The 17,684-nt window shown below is 32.8% G+C and overlaps 2 protein-coding genes across 5 annotated transcripts; one reads left to right on the top strand and one right to left on the bottom strand.

The window, feature by feature from the left end:
• Positions 1 to 4,518: 4,518 nt before the first annotated feature.
• On the bottom strand, positions 4,519 to 8,085 carry LOC121755333 (transmembrane protein 147-like). The gene is made up of 7 exons (XM_042150654.1): positions 7,792 to 8,085; positions 7,115 to 7,184; positions 6,955 to 7,014; positions 6,215 to 6,329; positions 5,234 to 5,349; positions 4,999 to 5,123; positions 4,519 to 4,881 (listed from the first exon to the last, which is right to left on the bottom strand). The coding sequence occupies exons 1-7, from the start codon at positions 7,866 to 7,868 to the stop codon at positions 4,758 to 4,760; spliced, it is 687 nt and encodes a 228-aa protein (XP_042006588.1). The 5' UTR covers positions 7,869 to 8,085; the 3' UTR covers positions 4,519 to 4,757.
• Positions 8,086 to 11,170: 3,085 nt separating this feature from the next.
• LOC121755283 (inactive protein kinase SELMODRAFT_444075-like) lies at positions 11,171 to 15,288 on the top strand. Of its 4 annotated transcripts, none has more exons than XM_042150576.1 (8): positions 11,171 to 11,464; positions 11,628 to 11,755; positions 11,980 to 12,074; positions 12,599 to 13,557; positions 13,635 to 13,795; positions 13,948 to 14,024; positions 14,134 to 14,461; positions 14,546 to 15,288. In XM_042150576.1, the coding sequence occupies exons 1-8, from the start codon at positions 11,284 to 11,286 to the stop codon at positions 14,639 to 14,641; spliced, it is 2,025 nt and encodes a 674-aa protein (XP_042006510.1). In that variant the 5' UTR covers positions 11,171 to 11,283; the 3' UTR covers positions 14,642 to 15,288. The 4 variants fall into 4 exon arrangements, with proteins under 4 accessions (XP_042006510.1, XP_042006508.1, XP_042006511.1 ...); XM_042150574.1 differs by having other exon boundaries at positions 13,629 to 13,795; positions 14,546 to 15,286; XM_042150577.1 differs by having other exon boundaries at positions 11,631 to 11,755; positions 14,546 to 15,286.
• The last annotated feature ends 2,396 nt before the right edge of the window (positions 15,289 to 17,684 follow it).

Here is a 17,684-nt window from a genome sequence, read left to right on the forward strand (position 1 = left end):
TTCCATGGTTCTATGCATTATTTATTTTTATATTACTATGCAATGTATTTTTTTGCTGCTGATTATTTTATAATACACTACTGTTAATATAGTCTATGGGTTTAGGATCTCTATTATGATTTCAATGTTCTTTAAACTTTACACACTTTTCTATTTCAGGATCAGAATTCACAACTTCACCTCTAATCCATTAAAAAAGAAAGAACGAAAGTCACATTCAAGGAAAGCAAGATGAATGGTTATACTGAGTTTCCCTTTTTGTATGATAGATTATTTTTTAAAATGGTATAGTGAATAGTAGAAGGAAGTGAAAAAAACTTAGTACTACCTACTACATGAGGAAGAAGACCAACACTGAAGAAATGGAGAAGAAAATTAGAAGCATAAAACAATTAGTTTAGGGTTAAGTAGTCGTAGTATTTATTTATTTAAGTTCAGTGGGCTAAATTTGTTTTTTTATTATTTAAGTTTTAACACTATTGTTTATTACAAAATTAGTTTTCTACTAAGATGGATTTTTTTTTCTATTTGTGTATTAATAATGTTTCATCCTCAATTCATTCACTCGGTTATTTTGTGATCGGGGGAATTACCATTTATCTATAAATTTTTAAGAACTGAGTACTCGGTGGCTGACTATAGTTCTTTTGCAACGGTAGTGAAGGAGGAAGTAGAATGAGAGTAGTGTGAGAGATGGTGATGTGAAGAGCTTCTACTACTATCATGGTCTCCCAATATGTTGGTATAGCTAAAATCTATAGTAATATTTTAATAATTAATCATACTCAAATTGTTTTCATACTCTTATATGATTATTACTTTTATGGTCATAGATATTTTATGCATTTAACGTTATAATTTGTGATTTATTATTCTATATTGATATTTTGAATATTAGTATAATTTTTTAAAGTTGTAATAGAGATCCAAAAGTATTATAGTCAAAATATATGGGAGTATTTGCGTTATTTAAATGTCAAATTGATTGAGTTTTATGTTTTTTTTTAAATTCTTATATATTTTCTTCATTATAGATTTTGCACAATGATATCGTTTTCCATTTCAATTAATTAATCGAATGAGACCCATATTTCTTATTAACGTTGTTTCACTAATGAAGTACACGTGTTCTTGATTATATATTGTTGTGTTTGTAGTTTTTGCATTAGATATCAAAAATATTTTAATCACTATTTATAGGTTATATTTAATGATGAATTTTTTTATACTCTGACTTTTACGCATAATAATTTCATAATACAATTTTGAAGGAAATACAATGGGTCGTGCATATAATTGCTATAAAATACTGCTATGTCTTAGTGAGGAAAGTCAAAAATGTTTTTCCAATTGTTAAGATATATGTTTAGAGTTTAGGGTTTAGGATTTAAATTTTTAAAATGAAAAGGTTTTTAAATCAAATAACATAAATGTTAAATATTAGAAGTGATAGTAAATTTATTTAAAAGATTTCTTCAGTTACAATATTATTAGTATTTGATTAAATGACAAGCCAAAAGCTCCCCAATTTAGTAGCATATGCAATGTAAAATTCATTCACACAGATTTTTTACATTTAAACGGCATCTTGACCTTCTCAATTCCAACCGTCCTCTTTCATAATTTCCAAAATAAATAATTACACAAGTTATGTAACAGAACAAATCTTTTAAATCAATTTATTATCACTTCTAATATTTAACGTTTGATATTTCAATAGCCATTTATGTTATTTGATTTAAAAACCTTTTCATTTTAATGCTTGAATGAATGCAAGCAAGATTTTTTTGTTTACCGTTCACATAGCCCTATTGTAAAGCACTTTCTTGATATGAGCATATAAACAGATTTACAGACAAGATTCAGATAAAAAACCTCCACTATCAATAAGGATTATCAAGTAGGCTAACCCAGTGTAAGATATCGAATACAGATCTAAAACCCCCAAAATAGAATAAGTGATCAACAAAGTAAAATTGAACTGGAACAAAAGAAAGAATTTTATTGATATTTGGCTCATTTGTTGGTCTTGATGAATATATTTTAAAGTTAAGGGTTTAGGATTTAGGTTTCGAGGTTTGAGTTTTTAGTGTATAGGATCACTATATTGCAATTAAATGAAGCTCGATAATTTATAATTTCTACTAAAGTTAAGGGTTTAGGATTTAGGTTTCGAGGTTTGTGTTTTTAGTGTATAGGATCACTATAGTGCAATGAAATGAAGCTCGACAATTTATAATTTCTATCTCTATTAGTGGATAATTATTATATTAATAAACTTACTTTTTATATGTCTACGTGAATGTTGTTTTACATTAATAATCTATTTTATTATAATTCTAATCTTTCTAAAATTGATATACGTACATACTTTACTTCCAATTTTAGCTTTATTATCACAAACAACGTTTATGTATGGTATTATTTGTGAATTTAATCAATTTTTCATTATTTTTTACAAGACTAAATTGTTGCTATGTATATTACAAGGGTGTGTTATATTGCTAACTCATATTTAAATTGCTAACTACAAATAAATGATAAAAATTAGATATTCAATCAAGGGCCAATATCCATCATTTGCGAGTATCAATGTATCCACCAAAAAAATGTGAATTAGGGTATTTATGTCAATTAACAATAAAATAGTTATAACAAACTTTTTAAAAATATCTCAAAAGTTTAAATGCATATAACTATCTCAATTTAAATTATTTTTTCACACAACATATAGCAAATTAAAGATAATTTTATAATGATTCTAACGAGACCTTATTTGCATATATTCCGATGTCAAAATTTGAAAAAAATTATTGAGTTTTCGTATTTTTGTAGTGCCAGATTAATGTAAACATAGCTAATAAAATATGTCAACATAATACGTATAAAATGTCAATTCGAAATTATGTTGACATATTCCAAGCATCATAGTTATTATCTGATTTTTAATTAATTCACAATATGAATTTACTATAGTGAAATTAAATCGATCCGTGCATCGCACGGGGTAACACTAGTTGTAATGTAATGCAAGAGGTTTTGAAACACAAAATATCCGAATCTCAAGCAATGTAATGTAATGTAATTCCGTAGTAATGCATGGGCATTATAGTCTTTTACTTTTGGCATGTGTCTGACCGGTCCAACAAATCGCGAGAGAGAGGCAGTAGCTTCCCTTCCTTGTTTCTTCCTCAGCTGCTTCCACTCATTCATAAGACTTTTGTGACAACAAGCTAAATTGGCAAAAATACCCTTTATCTACAATTATGAGAGAATAATACGGAGGAGGAGGAGGAGTACTATAACCAAACATACAACAACTCAACCTATCCATAAAAATTTTATGATCCTGGCAAACACAAAATCATATCGTTTAACTTCTAATTTTAGAATTTATTTATTTCTAGGCTAGGTGTGTGTTTTTTAATGAGTACATATTCACATTCATATAATTGGTTGATCAATTTGCGTTGTTTTGTATTTGAACGAATTGCTTATTTAAAAAAGTAGTACGAAATTCCAATTACAAGTCACCTTTTTCATTCTTATTATGTAGTAGGAGTATACTACTAATATCTAAACTAAATCAGGTGTAGTTGAATAAACAAATTTTGACCATACTTGTCGCCTCACTTTGAAACATGCAAATAGATTCCTCAACTTTCAATTTTACCATTTAGTAGTATTAAATAATTATCAGCATTTAAGTATGACGTAAGGGCTTACGTATGTGAGTGCGTGCTACGTCATATTTTTGCCAACTAGTCTTTATTTACAATTTTACATCCATGTTAACTTAATATAGAATGTGGACAGATATGATGCTACTGCTAGGCAGATAAAATGCTACATGAAATTAACGAAACCTAAAATTAATAATCTAAATGAGCTAGGTCCTTTTTTATAGATAGGAAAAGAAAGGTTTGGCACATTATTCACCAACAATATTCTTCTTGTTTCCGTAGCATGGATAATTTTGGTGAAGAGAAGAAAATAATCACTATTTAGTGTAGAAAAGCAATCCGACAAATTTAAAATAGTTAACCGAAACTACCCCTCTCCCTCTCTCATTTCTTTGAGTCTTTGTACTAACATTCTCTCACAATGATTTGAAGCAAGACAATAGGTTTGGTGACATTTTAGATAATGAGCCTCCTTCCCCAATGGTCGTCGTCATTCACACCATGGCCACCGCCATCATACGCAACCGACAATTGTGGGCTATTCAGAATAGAGTTATTCGAGTTGTAATTTTTTTTAGATTATAAATTTGGGCTATTCGGATCGACACGTAGGATTCAAATTGAATGGACATCCCTACTTCCTAGTCAACAAATTGATGTATACTAGTATGGCACAACATGAACACTATTATGATAGAAATCGGCGCGTAGACGTTTCTTATGGTGAAATTGCATGGGTAAAGGACTAGTTAGTTACACATGAGTTCGTATGCGGTTTACCACGCAGAAAAGTTTGATCCAATTTGGGTTGCACAGAAACAAAGGATTACAGAGATTTTGGCCACAGTACAAAAATGGAATTAACCAATGAATAAGATTATAGGAGTAGTGGAAGAAGAGAACATGCAAAACAAGAAGCACCTTAAAACGAAAAGTTGAGCTCTTCTCACCACTCAAAATTCAACTACCATGTCTATATATAGAATTTCTCAAACATGCTCAAGAAAGTTTGAGTTTTACAACAAATTCTACAGCAGCAGCCTCAAATTGATGATGTCAGACAGTTTCCTACTCTCAGTTAGATGGTCTCTGGCATGCAGCAAACAACTGCCAGCTAATGAAAGCCACCACCAGTGAAGTGAACAGCTCAAAACCTACCACCTTCGGGAAGTGCCAACCCAAGGCAAGTTTCAGATAACTGCAACAAACCATTTGAATCACACTCAAAACATGTCAACTCTGGGCTGTATATACTAAATCATGCATTTCTACAACAGCCAAAACAATAATATATCTTCAAGTGCAGTTAACGCACCTTGTAATTGATGGCATTGTTGCCACTATTCCAGCACAAGCATATATGATAGGAATCAATGTCTTAGGCTTGTTTTTCCTGAGCCAAATCAGAGAGCCTAATGCAGCTAGTGATATACTCAACACCTGAAACACAAATCACCCAAATACAATCAGTGCACAAGAACTTTTTAGATTATACAATGGCATAACTCATAAGAATGACCATAATAAACACCATGGTAAACTTGTATTACCAAATTAGCATTTGCTTCAAGACCCTGCAAAATGTAATCCCACGTGAATTCTAATCCTCTGGCACCCACCCAAAGAGGTGCCAGCCTATGAAGGACAGAGTCAGCAAAAGCCCAACCTGCCAACAAAACAAACGGAACATTAAATGCCATAGGAAAGCAAGAAGTAGAAAAAGTATTTTGGCTGTAATCAAATACAGTTGTTTTCTTTTCATAAGCAAAATCCTCAATGAAAATGCAGGTTAACTACAGCTGCTGAGTATCAGAAAGGGACTAGGATTCTTTACAAAAATTGCATGACCAGCTTCTTCTGTGTATTATTAAAAGTTCCACCAACCAAGCTCCGGGTGAGTGATGCAGACAATCAATTTTTAATAAAAGACGTATGTGGAGAGAGAGAGAAGCAATGTTGGTGAGGAGGTCTTGGTTGGAAGATATTAGACAAACTACGTTCATAAATAACTCTTAAAGGCCTTTAAAGCTTCAGAGTCTTCAGGCCTGCTATGAATAGCAAAAATACAGAAATTCCTAGATACTTCTACTGGTGTCCGAGTCATTTGTGATAAGCAAATAGATACCTAAGGCTCTTTGTAAGTATTCGTTAACTATAGAATGGTAACATCTCAAAAGTTATTCTCTCTTGCATCACCAGGACAGAATCAAGGACAGAAGTAGTTGACCAAATGTATGTTACCTACTTATCTGTCCGAAAGATATTACTATAATAAATTGGTAAGATCAAATTTTAGGTGCTAGTTAATTTGTCCTCTCTAATAAACGCTTCATTTGGCAAGCTGAGAGGAAAGGTTTTAATAGCACAAGCCAAAAGACAGCTTTCTTTCCCAATAAACTTTTTCATTCCAGAAAATTGAGATGACTGATTACCGATACACGATTTTTATAAGCAGTACAGCAAAAAATATCCAGGAGGAAGTGAAGGGGATCATAACAATGATTAAGAGAGTAAAACAGAACTGCACTAACCGAGTCCAACAGCTTGGAATTTGTGATTTTGAGAAATATTCCTATGAGTTAATTGTGTCAAGGCAAAGTAAAGCCCAGCAACATCTATGAATCCAATCAAAGCTTTCAATAATTCCTGAAAGACAATGAGAAACAGAACTTAAAAGTTTAGAACATATTAGTGTTCCTTAAAACTTTGAAGAGAATAAATCACTTTCAATCACGATGATTAATTTTTCCTTGAAGGGTTAGGAGAAACAAAACAAAAACTAATTTCTCAGGTAGCCTAAAACTTATATAAAGCCCTAACACCGACCTCCTTCAACCCCACAAGCAAAGGATAAAAATACAAGAAACATGACGAGCTGAAAAGACCAAATTAGCATATATAACTAAGAAGACCGTTAATCAAAACATCCCACATAGAATCCATTTCCCAGCATCCCTCAATAACATAATACAGTATATGTTACCCATCAACCGAGAGCCAAGACAATTGTGACTTGTCTCATTTCAGTGAATTGTTATAGAAATGGATAGGGCAATACCCAAATGTTTTGAAATGATTATATTATGGCCTCAAGCAACCTAACTATTAACATATTTGCAAACAACAACAAAAACGTTCAGAAACTATTGCATCAAGAAGTAGATACTAACTCTAGTGAACATGAATCACTACCTTTTCCAATACTTTAGGACATTATACCAAATTGACAAGAAAAGATAAATTGCATAAATATCCTAAAAGAAGGAAATACCTGATACGGGTCGAAACTGTCACTTTCAGATACCTTTAGAAAGGTCGCAAGACATACAAGCTGCAAAAGAGATTCAATGAATAAGAGCCCACGACAACCAAAAAGGAAGCATCAATGTATACTGTAGAGACATTCAATCATTCTGATCTGCTCAACTGACCTTCACCAGTGCAGTCACGAGATAAACAACAGCTGATTTAATTGAAGTACCAATCGTGTCATACTCGGATCTATAAGATAAAACCAGTCAACATAATAGACCAAAAACTTTTCCCAACATAATCATGTGAAATTAAACAAGCTTCCAAAAAATTCAAGGCAACGAATCGATACGTATAAATCTCGTGTACAAAAACATATTTGCAACGGTTGGTGTTTAAGTTTACACAAGCAAAAGTAGGTATCAGCCTGATTAAAGATTTTTTTTCTCCAGCTATCGGAACCCAACTTAATAAAACAGTAAAGACGAAAGCAATAAAGTAGCCAAGATCATTGATAACCCAGTTGACAATACAACAACCTCCACTAAATTTGCTTGTAAATTCATGATGCCTAACACCAAGAATCATTCCTACAATTCGAAGTCCTACTACATTTGGACTTCTTTATAAGCTACATTAACATCCCGAATGCAACAGTTTACCGAATCCTAATAATTCCACTTAAATAAATAATGTCAAAACTATCTTAATAAGCAAGTAATGATATCAATAAATAAATTCAGGATAATTAGGAAAAAACTGAACTTCCATGGGTAGAATTTAAGCAGATTCGGTACAACGGCACCATGAATTCGATGAGATCTGATGAGTAGATAAAAACGAGAATTAAGCTTACAGGGGAGTGGCGGAGTAGTAAACGGCGTGAGGGCCAAAAGTGAGAATCGCACAGTTGAAGAAGTGAAATATGGTCATGATTTCTTCTGAAATTCCGTCAGACAGAGAGAAGGATCACCAGAATACAGTCACTGTGTTGATCGAAAATGCAGAATTGCCGATGCAGATTGAAAAGTCGAGCTACTGCTTTTTTGAACCATATGATTCACCAATGGATGGGTTGGGCTTCAAAATTATAGGCCCAATGTTTTATTTCTTTTTTATGCCCAATGTTTTAAATAAATCAGTGATAATAACTTATTAATAACATATGGCATTAATCTAGGTCAGTATGAAATTATGAATGGAATATATAATCACAATTATTTTACATTTTTATGTTATATGTTAAAAAATTTATTTCTGGATTTGAAGGCCCAAAGTGTTAAATGTCTAATCTCAAACATGAAATTCTGAAGTGTCCACACACAGTGGCGAAGCCACATTGGGGCAGGGGGGCCCGGTCCCCCATCAAGTTTACATGTGAAACTAGTGGCGCAGTTGGTATGAAATCGCGTCTGATGTCTGATTGTCCCGAGATCGATTCCCTGTGGCTACATTTGGCCTTCTTTTCTCTCCTTTGTATTTATGCAACTCTTTTTTTTATTATTTTTCTTTTAATATTCTGGAACATAATTTCTACTGTATTTCTTCTCTTTTACACAACTAATTATATTATTTTTAATTCATTGTCATTTTATAATTGTTTTCTTCAATATTATACTCATAATAAAAAAAATTATTGTATTCTAGTACTTGTTATAATTTATATTTTCGTTGATATTTTTTTGTGACATTTAAATATCATAAAGAAAATCGTTTCCATCCATTATATTTACGTTAAAATTGAAAATATCAAATAATAAGCTTTCGACATCATGAACATAAAAATAATCCTATAACTATGAGCATTAATTTGGGCCCATTGTAAAATTTCTGGTTTCGCCACTGTCCACACAATTGAATTTTTAAGGGCACTTAGTCGGCCATTTATGTCAAAAAAATGTGTTGGTTTAAGTGATTAAATATTAGAACTGCAGGGCCCGAGCATACATGTGTGGCCCGATAAAAAAATATGTATCGTGGTTTACATAACTCTGTTGGGAATAGACACATAATTAAATATCGTTTCAAATTTATGCCCCTGGCTTTTTCTGGATATTCGGGCTTTTTAATTAGTAAATGAATTTAAATTTAAAAGCCGCAATACAAAGAACTCGAACCTGAATTTAAATTTAAAAACCGCGCTACAAAGAGCTCAAACCGAAACCTTTAACCTCAGACATTATCTCATGCTTTTTCATCCATGAGAAGGATGCCTCATCTCGTGGCTTTGTCATCCATTTCAGAAGCACCCTGTTAAACTTGAAAAATAAAAATATAGTACTCCATCCGTCCCGGCTAAGATGACACATTTCTTAGTCGGCACAAGATTTTAGGAGTTGTTGGTCTATATGTTTAATTGAAGAGAGAATGAGTGGGTAAAAGTATTAATTGAAGTGAGAAACAGAGTTGAATATTTAATTCGAGTGAGAAAAAAGTGATTGAGTGCATTAATTGGGGAGGGAAAGTTACAAAAATATAAATGTGTCAACTTGGTTGGGTCAAACAAAAAAGGAAAGTGTGTCATCTTAGCCGTGATGTAGGGAGTACTACTAATTGTTTAAGATTTTATCGGTTAGTTAAGCATTTGTTTCTAGCCTATATAAGGCATATTATTCTGAATCTATACACACGTAACTATTCGATTTGAAAAATTATATTTCATGATTAAATATGTAGAATATATTTGGTTCATGAGATTGAATTTCATAAGTTACTTATAGATGAATAATAATGTTATAATTGGTTATAGCCCTTATCTCCGACTAAAATAATCTCACAATTTAATTCAAGATAGATTATTATATGATAATTAGTAATGACAACCGAACGACACAATCGTTGTTATATGCGGAAACAATTACGCCAGATTTCTAATTCGTCAAACCAAACAGGCCTAATAATAGTTTTTAAGTCTCCAAGAATGTGAAACACTAAATAGTTGAAAGAGGTCCACCCAATTGAACCTTTTTTTATTGATTATGCTGTCAAACCACTAAATAAATCTAGCCGTCAATAATTGAATTATGTATGCTATTAGAACATTGAGTCATCGACCATTCAATTGGATTGAAAACTGATACTTTACAAGAATTGAAAATCATATCTTATAATCTTAGACATTTTGTACAATACAAAGTTAATAAAAGGACTTCGTCTGCACCGAACCTTTTGCACATAGGCGTTTTTCAAAATTTATAGATCAGGAATCTTGTATACTTTCGTAGGAGATTTTGAAATCATTTTTCATTTCTTTATTTTCCCCCTTTTCTTAATATTTTATAGCAATAAATAAAAAATTAATAAAAATGAATTGTAGCCTATCTGTATATTTATATTTTCTGAAAATAGTTCTAGAATATGTCCGTAATTAATAATTTTGGATCAGAATACAAAATTATATTCCTTAAATATGACCAAATCTTTGAAAAAGATATACTAATTCAAAAGGTGCTAGATCATGTAAGAACCATATATCAGTATATAATTTGCAAAACATATTATTACTATTACTATTTATTATTTATTACTACGACTTTATTGAGAGGGATTTTAATTAGTCCCACAAAAAGCAAATTAACTCTTTGATGAAGTTTGAATTGTTATCTTAAAAGTCGCTAAAATAAAGTGGCAACGCAAATTAAAGCTTTATTTGAAGAAAGAACAATTTTCTCTTTTCCTTTTTTGCATAACTTAAAATGGCGGGCAATACAAACAGATTATTTAACTTAAAGTTCAGCTTTTTCAAAAGCCTCAATCCTTGTTGTATACCAAATGCAACTTTCATTTTAAAGATCACTAATACTACTACAAACTAGCATTGTTCTTTTTTTACATAAAATATTCTTCTTTATTCATATTTTTCGAAACCATATTATAAGTTGCTAGTCCTTACATCTTTTTTTGAGCCTACTAGAGTCAATTCCAAACCCCTATTAAAAACTTATCAATGCTGATCTTTAGTTTAAAACATCTTTATTCGCGTGTCGCAATGTGTGAAAATATTAACATTAAAATTTGAGTAACCGAAAACCGGTTCAAGTGTGTTGTGTTATTTGGCAATTAATTATAATTTAATACTCTAATGGAGAATATAAAAAATTAAGAAAAGTGCTTATTATTACAAGTTAATATTAAATGAAATATTTTGCGCAGGAATAAATTGATTTTTTGCTATACTTAATTATCAAAGAATAAATTATAGCATAAGCTTGGAAAGTGAAGTTGTTATAAAACGGGATCACTAATGCCAATGACAGACATCGATTTTCCCATTTACCAACACCATTTTTTAAAAAATCTCCAAACGCGCCCTTAATCCGCCTCCGCTTTCACGGCCAAACTGCGCTTGATGTTCCCGCCAAAGCCAGAACGAACCGGCCTGCTCGGCGGCGACGCGGCGGCGAAGGTTATCGTCGCCGTCAAAGCAGAGAAAGTCATCTCTAAGACCGCCTTCGCTTGGGCTGTCGACCACGCGGCCTCCCCAGGCGACTGCATTACGCTTCTCGCCATCTTCTCCGACAACAAAACTGGTAATCTACGCACCAATGCTAATTTTCGTATCGAAGTGTTTTCCTCTACTTTCCTTCAACTCATAATCGAAAAATTTTGCTGTTTTTGCTTTAATTTATCAATTTATTGTTGTTATTTATAATTGCATGAGGCAATTTTGAAGATGTGATAATGCTTGAAAAGCAGGCGGGAGGAGATTTTGGGGACTTCCTCTGTTGAAAGGAAACTCTCGAAGTTGCCAACCGGATCGCCTTCGTCAGATTGCTGAGTCCTGTTCTCAGATGGTTCTTCAAGTCCGGGATAGAATCGAGGTGCTTAAATATGGTTAAATGAGTGTATTGCCAAAATTCTCTGATTTTCTAGTCCATTTTACGTTGATGATTTTGGTGATATAAAGTTTCTCTTCATCTCGTAGATCGATCCATTTATAGTACTCCTATTAATTGAACCTAAGAAACCTGATCATAATGTTATGCTTGTGGATGAAGTTGAAGAGATTTTGATGTAGAAGTTGGTTTCTCAATTTTGGTTGTAGGTGAGGGTGCAGATCAAGATTGTATCAGCAATGTGCACTGGTGCTGTGGCAGCTGAAGCAAAGAGTAATGCAGCAAATTGGGTTATATTGGACAAGTAAAGTAAACACAAATCTCAAACTCTTTTTCCTGATATACTGATTCCTCAGATATATCTTTTTCTGTATGGTCTGGTGATGTTCAAAGGACTAGAATGGCTAAACGCTCCAATCACTTACACACTCTGTTTCATATTTTAAAATTGGTTGGCTTTGCTAGTTACATCCAGTTATTAGAAATTATTTAAAGCACACTGGTCTAAGATATTGATACCTAAAACAGACAAATGAATAGGGAAACTTTGACCCCTCTAATTGAAATGAATTGCTATGTCATTACAGACCTTAATTGCTATGATGTGTCTGTTTTCCTGCAAAGATGAATTCAATATGAAAATATGCTGCTCTTATTAAATCCAGATAAATACCACCGCCACATGAATTTAATTCGAACAACGAGTAAAAGCTTTTTCAGTAGAAGTAACATTAGCTCTTATATATACATAGTAGAACTCTACCCTATGCCTGCTCTGTTTTCAACGAGTAACATCTAGTGATTTGGAACGTTTTTTCATTAAGACAGGCAGTTGAAGCAAGAGATAAAGCAATGCGTGGATGAATTGCGTTGCAATATTGTAGTCATGAAGAATTCCCAGCCAAACGTTCTTCGCCTCAATCTAACCAGCCCTAACGATACTCAAACACCTTTCTACACTCCCGCTTCGTTCCCTATTCGGGATAGTAAGAAATTGCAGAGCCAAAGTGTGAAACATATGGCTCGTGTTAGCAGTCGTGAGGATCCAAATGCTTCCTCCTCAAGAATGTCAACCAGAAACATATTATCAACTCCTGACACCGCATCTTCTGTCTACGTCGTTTGTGAAAACAATCCACTTTATCAAGGATTAAGTAAAGGTACCTATCCACCTGATAGAGTCATTGCACACAATGCAGAATCAGAAACTTCTCTGAGTCCGAGGTTCTTGATTGCTCAGAATGATGAAAATGGCTCGGATCTTGGAAACACGGATGTCATCTCTAGGAGTACGTACACCTTGGCCAGAACTGAAACAGGAGCATATAGTGATGAAGGAATTGAAAACAGTCAAATTTCTGATGGAGATTATGCATACAACTCTAGCATCCGGGAAGCTGTTTCTTTTAGAGCAACTTCCCCAATTCCTCCTCCTTTATGTGTTATTTGTAAATCCAAGGCTCCAAGATTCGGAGAACCTCCAAAGCAGTTCCACTACAAAGAGCTAGAGGAAGCTACGAATGGTTTCTCACACGCAAACTTTTTAGCAGAAGGCCGGTTTGGTTTGGTTCACAGAGGAGTTTTGAGGAATGGATTGGTCATAGCAGTGAAGCAACTGAAGTTTGCTGGCCCTGAGAGGGATGCTGATTTCTGCAGGGAAGTATGTGTACTAAGTTGTGCTCAGCATCGGAACGTAGTGTTGCTTATTGGCTTTTGCATTCAGGGGAAGAAGAGATTGTTGGTGTATGAGTACATCTGCAATCGGTCTTTAGACTTTCATTTACATGGTATCTTCTTTATACATATCATGTTCTATGTACAATGCAGCAGCAACTTGAAATTTGTTTCATGCCTTAAGTTGCAGGAAGAGGAAATCCAGTTCTTGATTGGCAAGCTCGTTTGAAGATAGCTATCGGGACTGCAAGAGGACTACGATATCTTCATGAAGATTGCAGGGTGGGATGCATAATTCACAGAAATTTGCGGCCAAGCAAAATCCTTTTAACTCATGATTTTGAACCTCTGGTATACAATCTCATCTTCTGAAGCTTGTAGTTTTTTTACACTTACTAAAAACATAATGCTGAGTTGAATAAACAAAAAAGATTAATGTTAATCTAATGTGACAATGAGCAATAAGTTTATCGTATACCAATTCAAACGTTATTTTATATCAGGTTGCTGATTTTGGACTGGCAAGATTGCATGACGAGTGGGAGTCATGTGAAAGTAGCCAAATCGTCGGAGCTTCATGGTAAATCGAGCATTCTAGACTATTATTTGTGTTTCTAATTCAATTCAGTTGTTCTATTCCTCACTGTTATGCATGGAAATTCAGTTTCTTCTCTTGTACATACATGTAGGTATCTTGCTCCAGAACTAGTCAGTGGTGGAAAAATGACTGAGAAGGTCGATGTATACGCGTTTGGCCTGGTATTACTGGAGCTAATCACCGGGCAACGGGCCCATGACTTGCAATATTGCTCGGACAATCAATTCTTGTTAGACCATATCCGTGCTTTGGCCACGGGTGACACACCACATATATTCGGCTACAACAATCAATTGCTGGATCCCCGGTTGGTCCCGTACCAACTCCAACCCATGTTACCGTATGAGCTTCAGGCAATGGGATACGCGGCCTCATTGTGTCTACAACAAGATCCTGACCTCAGACCACCCATGTCAAAGGTCTTACAATCCTCATGCTCTCACAATTCATTTTTTGTAAATGTTAAGTTTTGCTATACTCACCAAATTTTGTTTTGATTTTAGGTAGTTAAGATGCTAGAAGGAGGAAGTGCAGCTAGTTGTAGGGACTCAGTTGGTTGTCGAAGCGGGCACCTGCAGGGATTGAATACAAATGCGTAATTGGAATCCATTTCTTTTTTCTTGGTGAGTTTTACTTCGGAAATTTGTCAGGATTGTTCTGGTATATCATATACAGTACTATGTAGTAGTCAATTAATATTGTTTTAGGCCTGTTGTAGATCATGAGTATTTTTAATTCATTTTTTTATTTGCTAATCTATCATAGATTTATATCCTAATTTTTTGGACCCAACTTTCAGTTTCACTGTTTTAAAGTTCTAATTAAACGTCGTCCATTGTCCACCAAAAATAGTCTCCTAGGTGGACGACACGAGTTTTAATAAATTGCTAAAGTAAAAGAGAAAATGGGCAAAAGTGGATAAAATAGAAGAGAGAAATAATAGGAATATAAGAGTAATAATTTGAAAGAAACTTTTCATTTTTGGATTAAACTATTTCTTGTGGGAGGAAAGAGTATAACTAACTAATATTATTTGCTAATAATCAACTCAGTATATTAAAATGTTAACACACTGACATTAGAGCATCCGCAGCGGTGATTTTCACGGCGAGTTGACCCTTAATTATTCATGGCCCGCATAACTTTTAACCATTTTTTTATTACATCCTTTAATTAAGGGACAACACCTGCAACAATCTATCTCATCATTTAACTATTCATGAGTTTCATTATTTTATTCTTCAATTTAAAAATACAATTAATAAAAAAATATTTCATTAATTAAAGTTCATTAAAAAACACAAAAATTAAATAATACATTCCTAAAAACTAAAAACTTACATAATTTAAATCCTAAAAATGAATATTATATAATTTAAATACTAAAAACAAAAAATCACATAATAAAATCCTAAAACCCTCAAACTACTCCTCTGGACCATAGGCATGGTCGGTATGCCCAAATATGACATAATTTTTGTTTATAAAAATGAGTATAATCAAACATAGAATAAATTAAAAATTATTAATTATTATATAAAATAAGAATAAATAAAGCTATTTTTTTATCACTACATACCATTGATGTGATGTAGTGATAAAGGAGTGGGACTTATCCACTTGATACAAGTTCAATCCATGGAGAACAAATTTTTTTAAAGTTGGACGAGCTCTCCACGACACCCACTTGCAGGTCGGCGAGTGGTATCATTGCGCATCCAGGTCGTAGCATGTGGCGGGGAGCGTGGTCCCTCCAAATCTGGATATGCTCTTTATGGCGGGTGGCTCTTAGCGACGCGAGCTGCTTGGTGTCCCGTCGCGACTCGTCCCGCCAAATCGGGCACCGTTGCGGATGTTCTTCGTACGTCAATATAAATTTAGATTGACATGCTTATGTCTTTGTGTTGACATGTAAAGATATATGTCAACACAAAAACAAGCATGTCAATTTAAATTTGTGTTGACGTACTATTATCAGCGTATTGATATTTTTAATATACTGAGCTGATAAGTTAGCAATTGATTACAAGTGTATCAAATAATCTATCCATCTATCTATACATATATAAAATGCGAGTTTTGACCTTATTTTAAATATTCATGAATTCAGGGTATGGATTTTAATATTCGTAAATTTTAAGCATGATTCAAATATAATATGCCGTTACCATTTCAACTCCATTTAATATAATTTATGAAAATGAGCTAATTAGCTTTAACATATTACAACTGAATGCGTGAATTTAACATAATGAGTTTACCGTTACATCTCTATGTAGAAAAAATGGGTCACTGTCGTTACAAACTTAAATTGATATGTGAATATATTTGTTATAATAATTATTTTATTTGGCAGGTAATATTATATGCTATGATTCCAAAGAGACATCAAATTTTGAATTATAAAATTAAAGCTTTTGTCATTGTGTCATATATAATGAACGGTGCTCAATTAAATAATACAAATGAAATTACTACTAAATGAGATTGGAATAAGCATATCAAAGTCAGTATAGTTACAATTGTATTTAGAAAAATGAGTTGCTACCGTTACAAAGTTAAATTGATATGTTAAAATTTTTGATTTACAAACATTATGCTTTTGTCTCTTCCCTTCCACTTCTCACAATAATTTGAAAAGTCGCAAGTGAGACATTTATTACAGTATAAATATTAGTTAAATTTAAAATAAAGGATATTGAGCTACCATCAAATTTTCTATAAATACTGATTCCATTAATTAACGATATCATTTCAGTGAAGGTCAGTGTATTATTATATTCTCTCTCAGCGTTTTAATCTTATTTGTCTTCTTACCGTCTTATTTTATCTTTTGTGTTTGTCTTATTTTATTTTGCTAGCTTTCTTTGTTATTATATTTTATCCTACTCATTATGTTATTGCAAACAATAAAAAATAAATGAATAATTATTTTATAGAATCTTTTCTTATTTTTGCAGGTATATTTTTGTTTTGAGAAAGTTCCAAAAGTAGTACTCACAATCAATACTAAGACAGACATCAGTAAATTATTCGTTTGAAAAAGTGAGAGCCATGACGTTGGTTGGCGGCTGAGGGAGAACTAAGGGCTAGGTTTCAGAAAGTGAGCTAAATGTCATATAAATTGAGAGTAGGTCGAGTCAAATTTGGATTGATTTTAGTAGATGGGCTAACATATTTCAAATTGTGTTGATATTCGCCTTGATCATCCAATTTCACAAGTAATACAACCTCCTTTGAGACTTTAAGGCTTGGTTATTTATTGTTTTAATATTATGATATTTAGTTATATAAAATCAAATATGATGTAATTCCATGTGTGCGTGTGACTCAACATATGAATACCTAAATGGAAGAATTACTAATATTTAAGATGATGACGAGTTCTCTAAATTTCTAGCTATATAGTGAATCCAGAAGAAATTAAATTGAAAATTAATAATTTTAAATTATGAGTATAATTTTGTTTAGTTAGGTCATTTATAATTTTGGAATATACTATAATTCATATTAACATATAAAATACAATCTAATAAATTATACAAGATGCTTATGTTGTAAGATAAATGAATATATTTATGGAAGAAGGATGAATTATTGAAGCATTAGATTAATTGATTTTAAGTGAATATATGTATCTTT

Source organism: Salvia splendens, chromosome 11 (genome assembly GCF_004379255.2).
Source record: "Salvia splendens isolate huo1 chromosome 11, SspV2, whole genome shotgun sequence".
NCBI classification, from domain to species: Eukaryota; Viridiplantae; Streptophyta; class Magnoliopsida; order Lamiales; family Lamiaceae; genus Salvia; species Salvia splendens.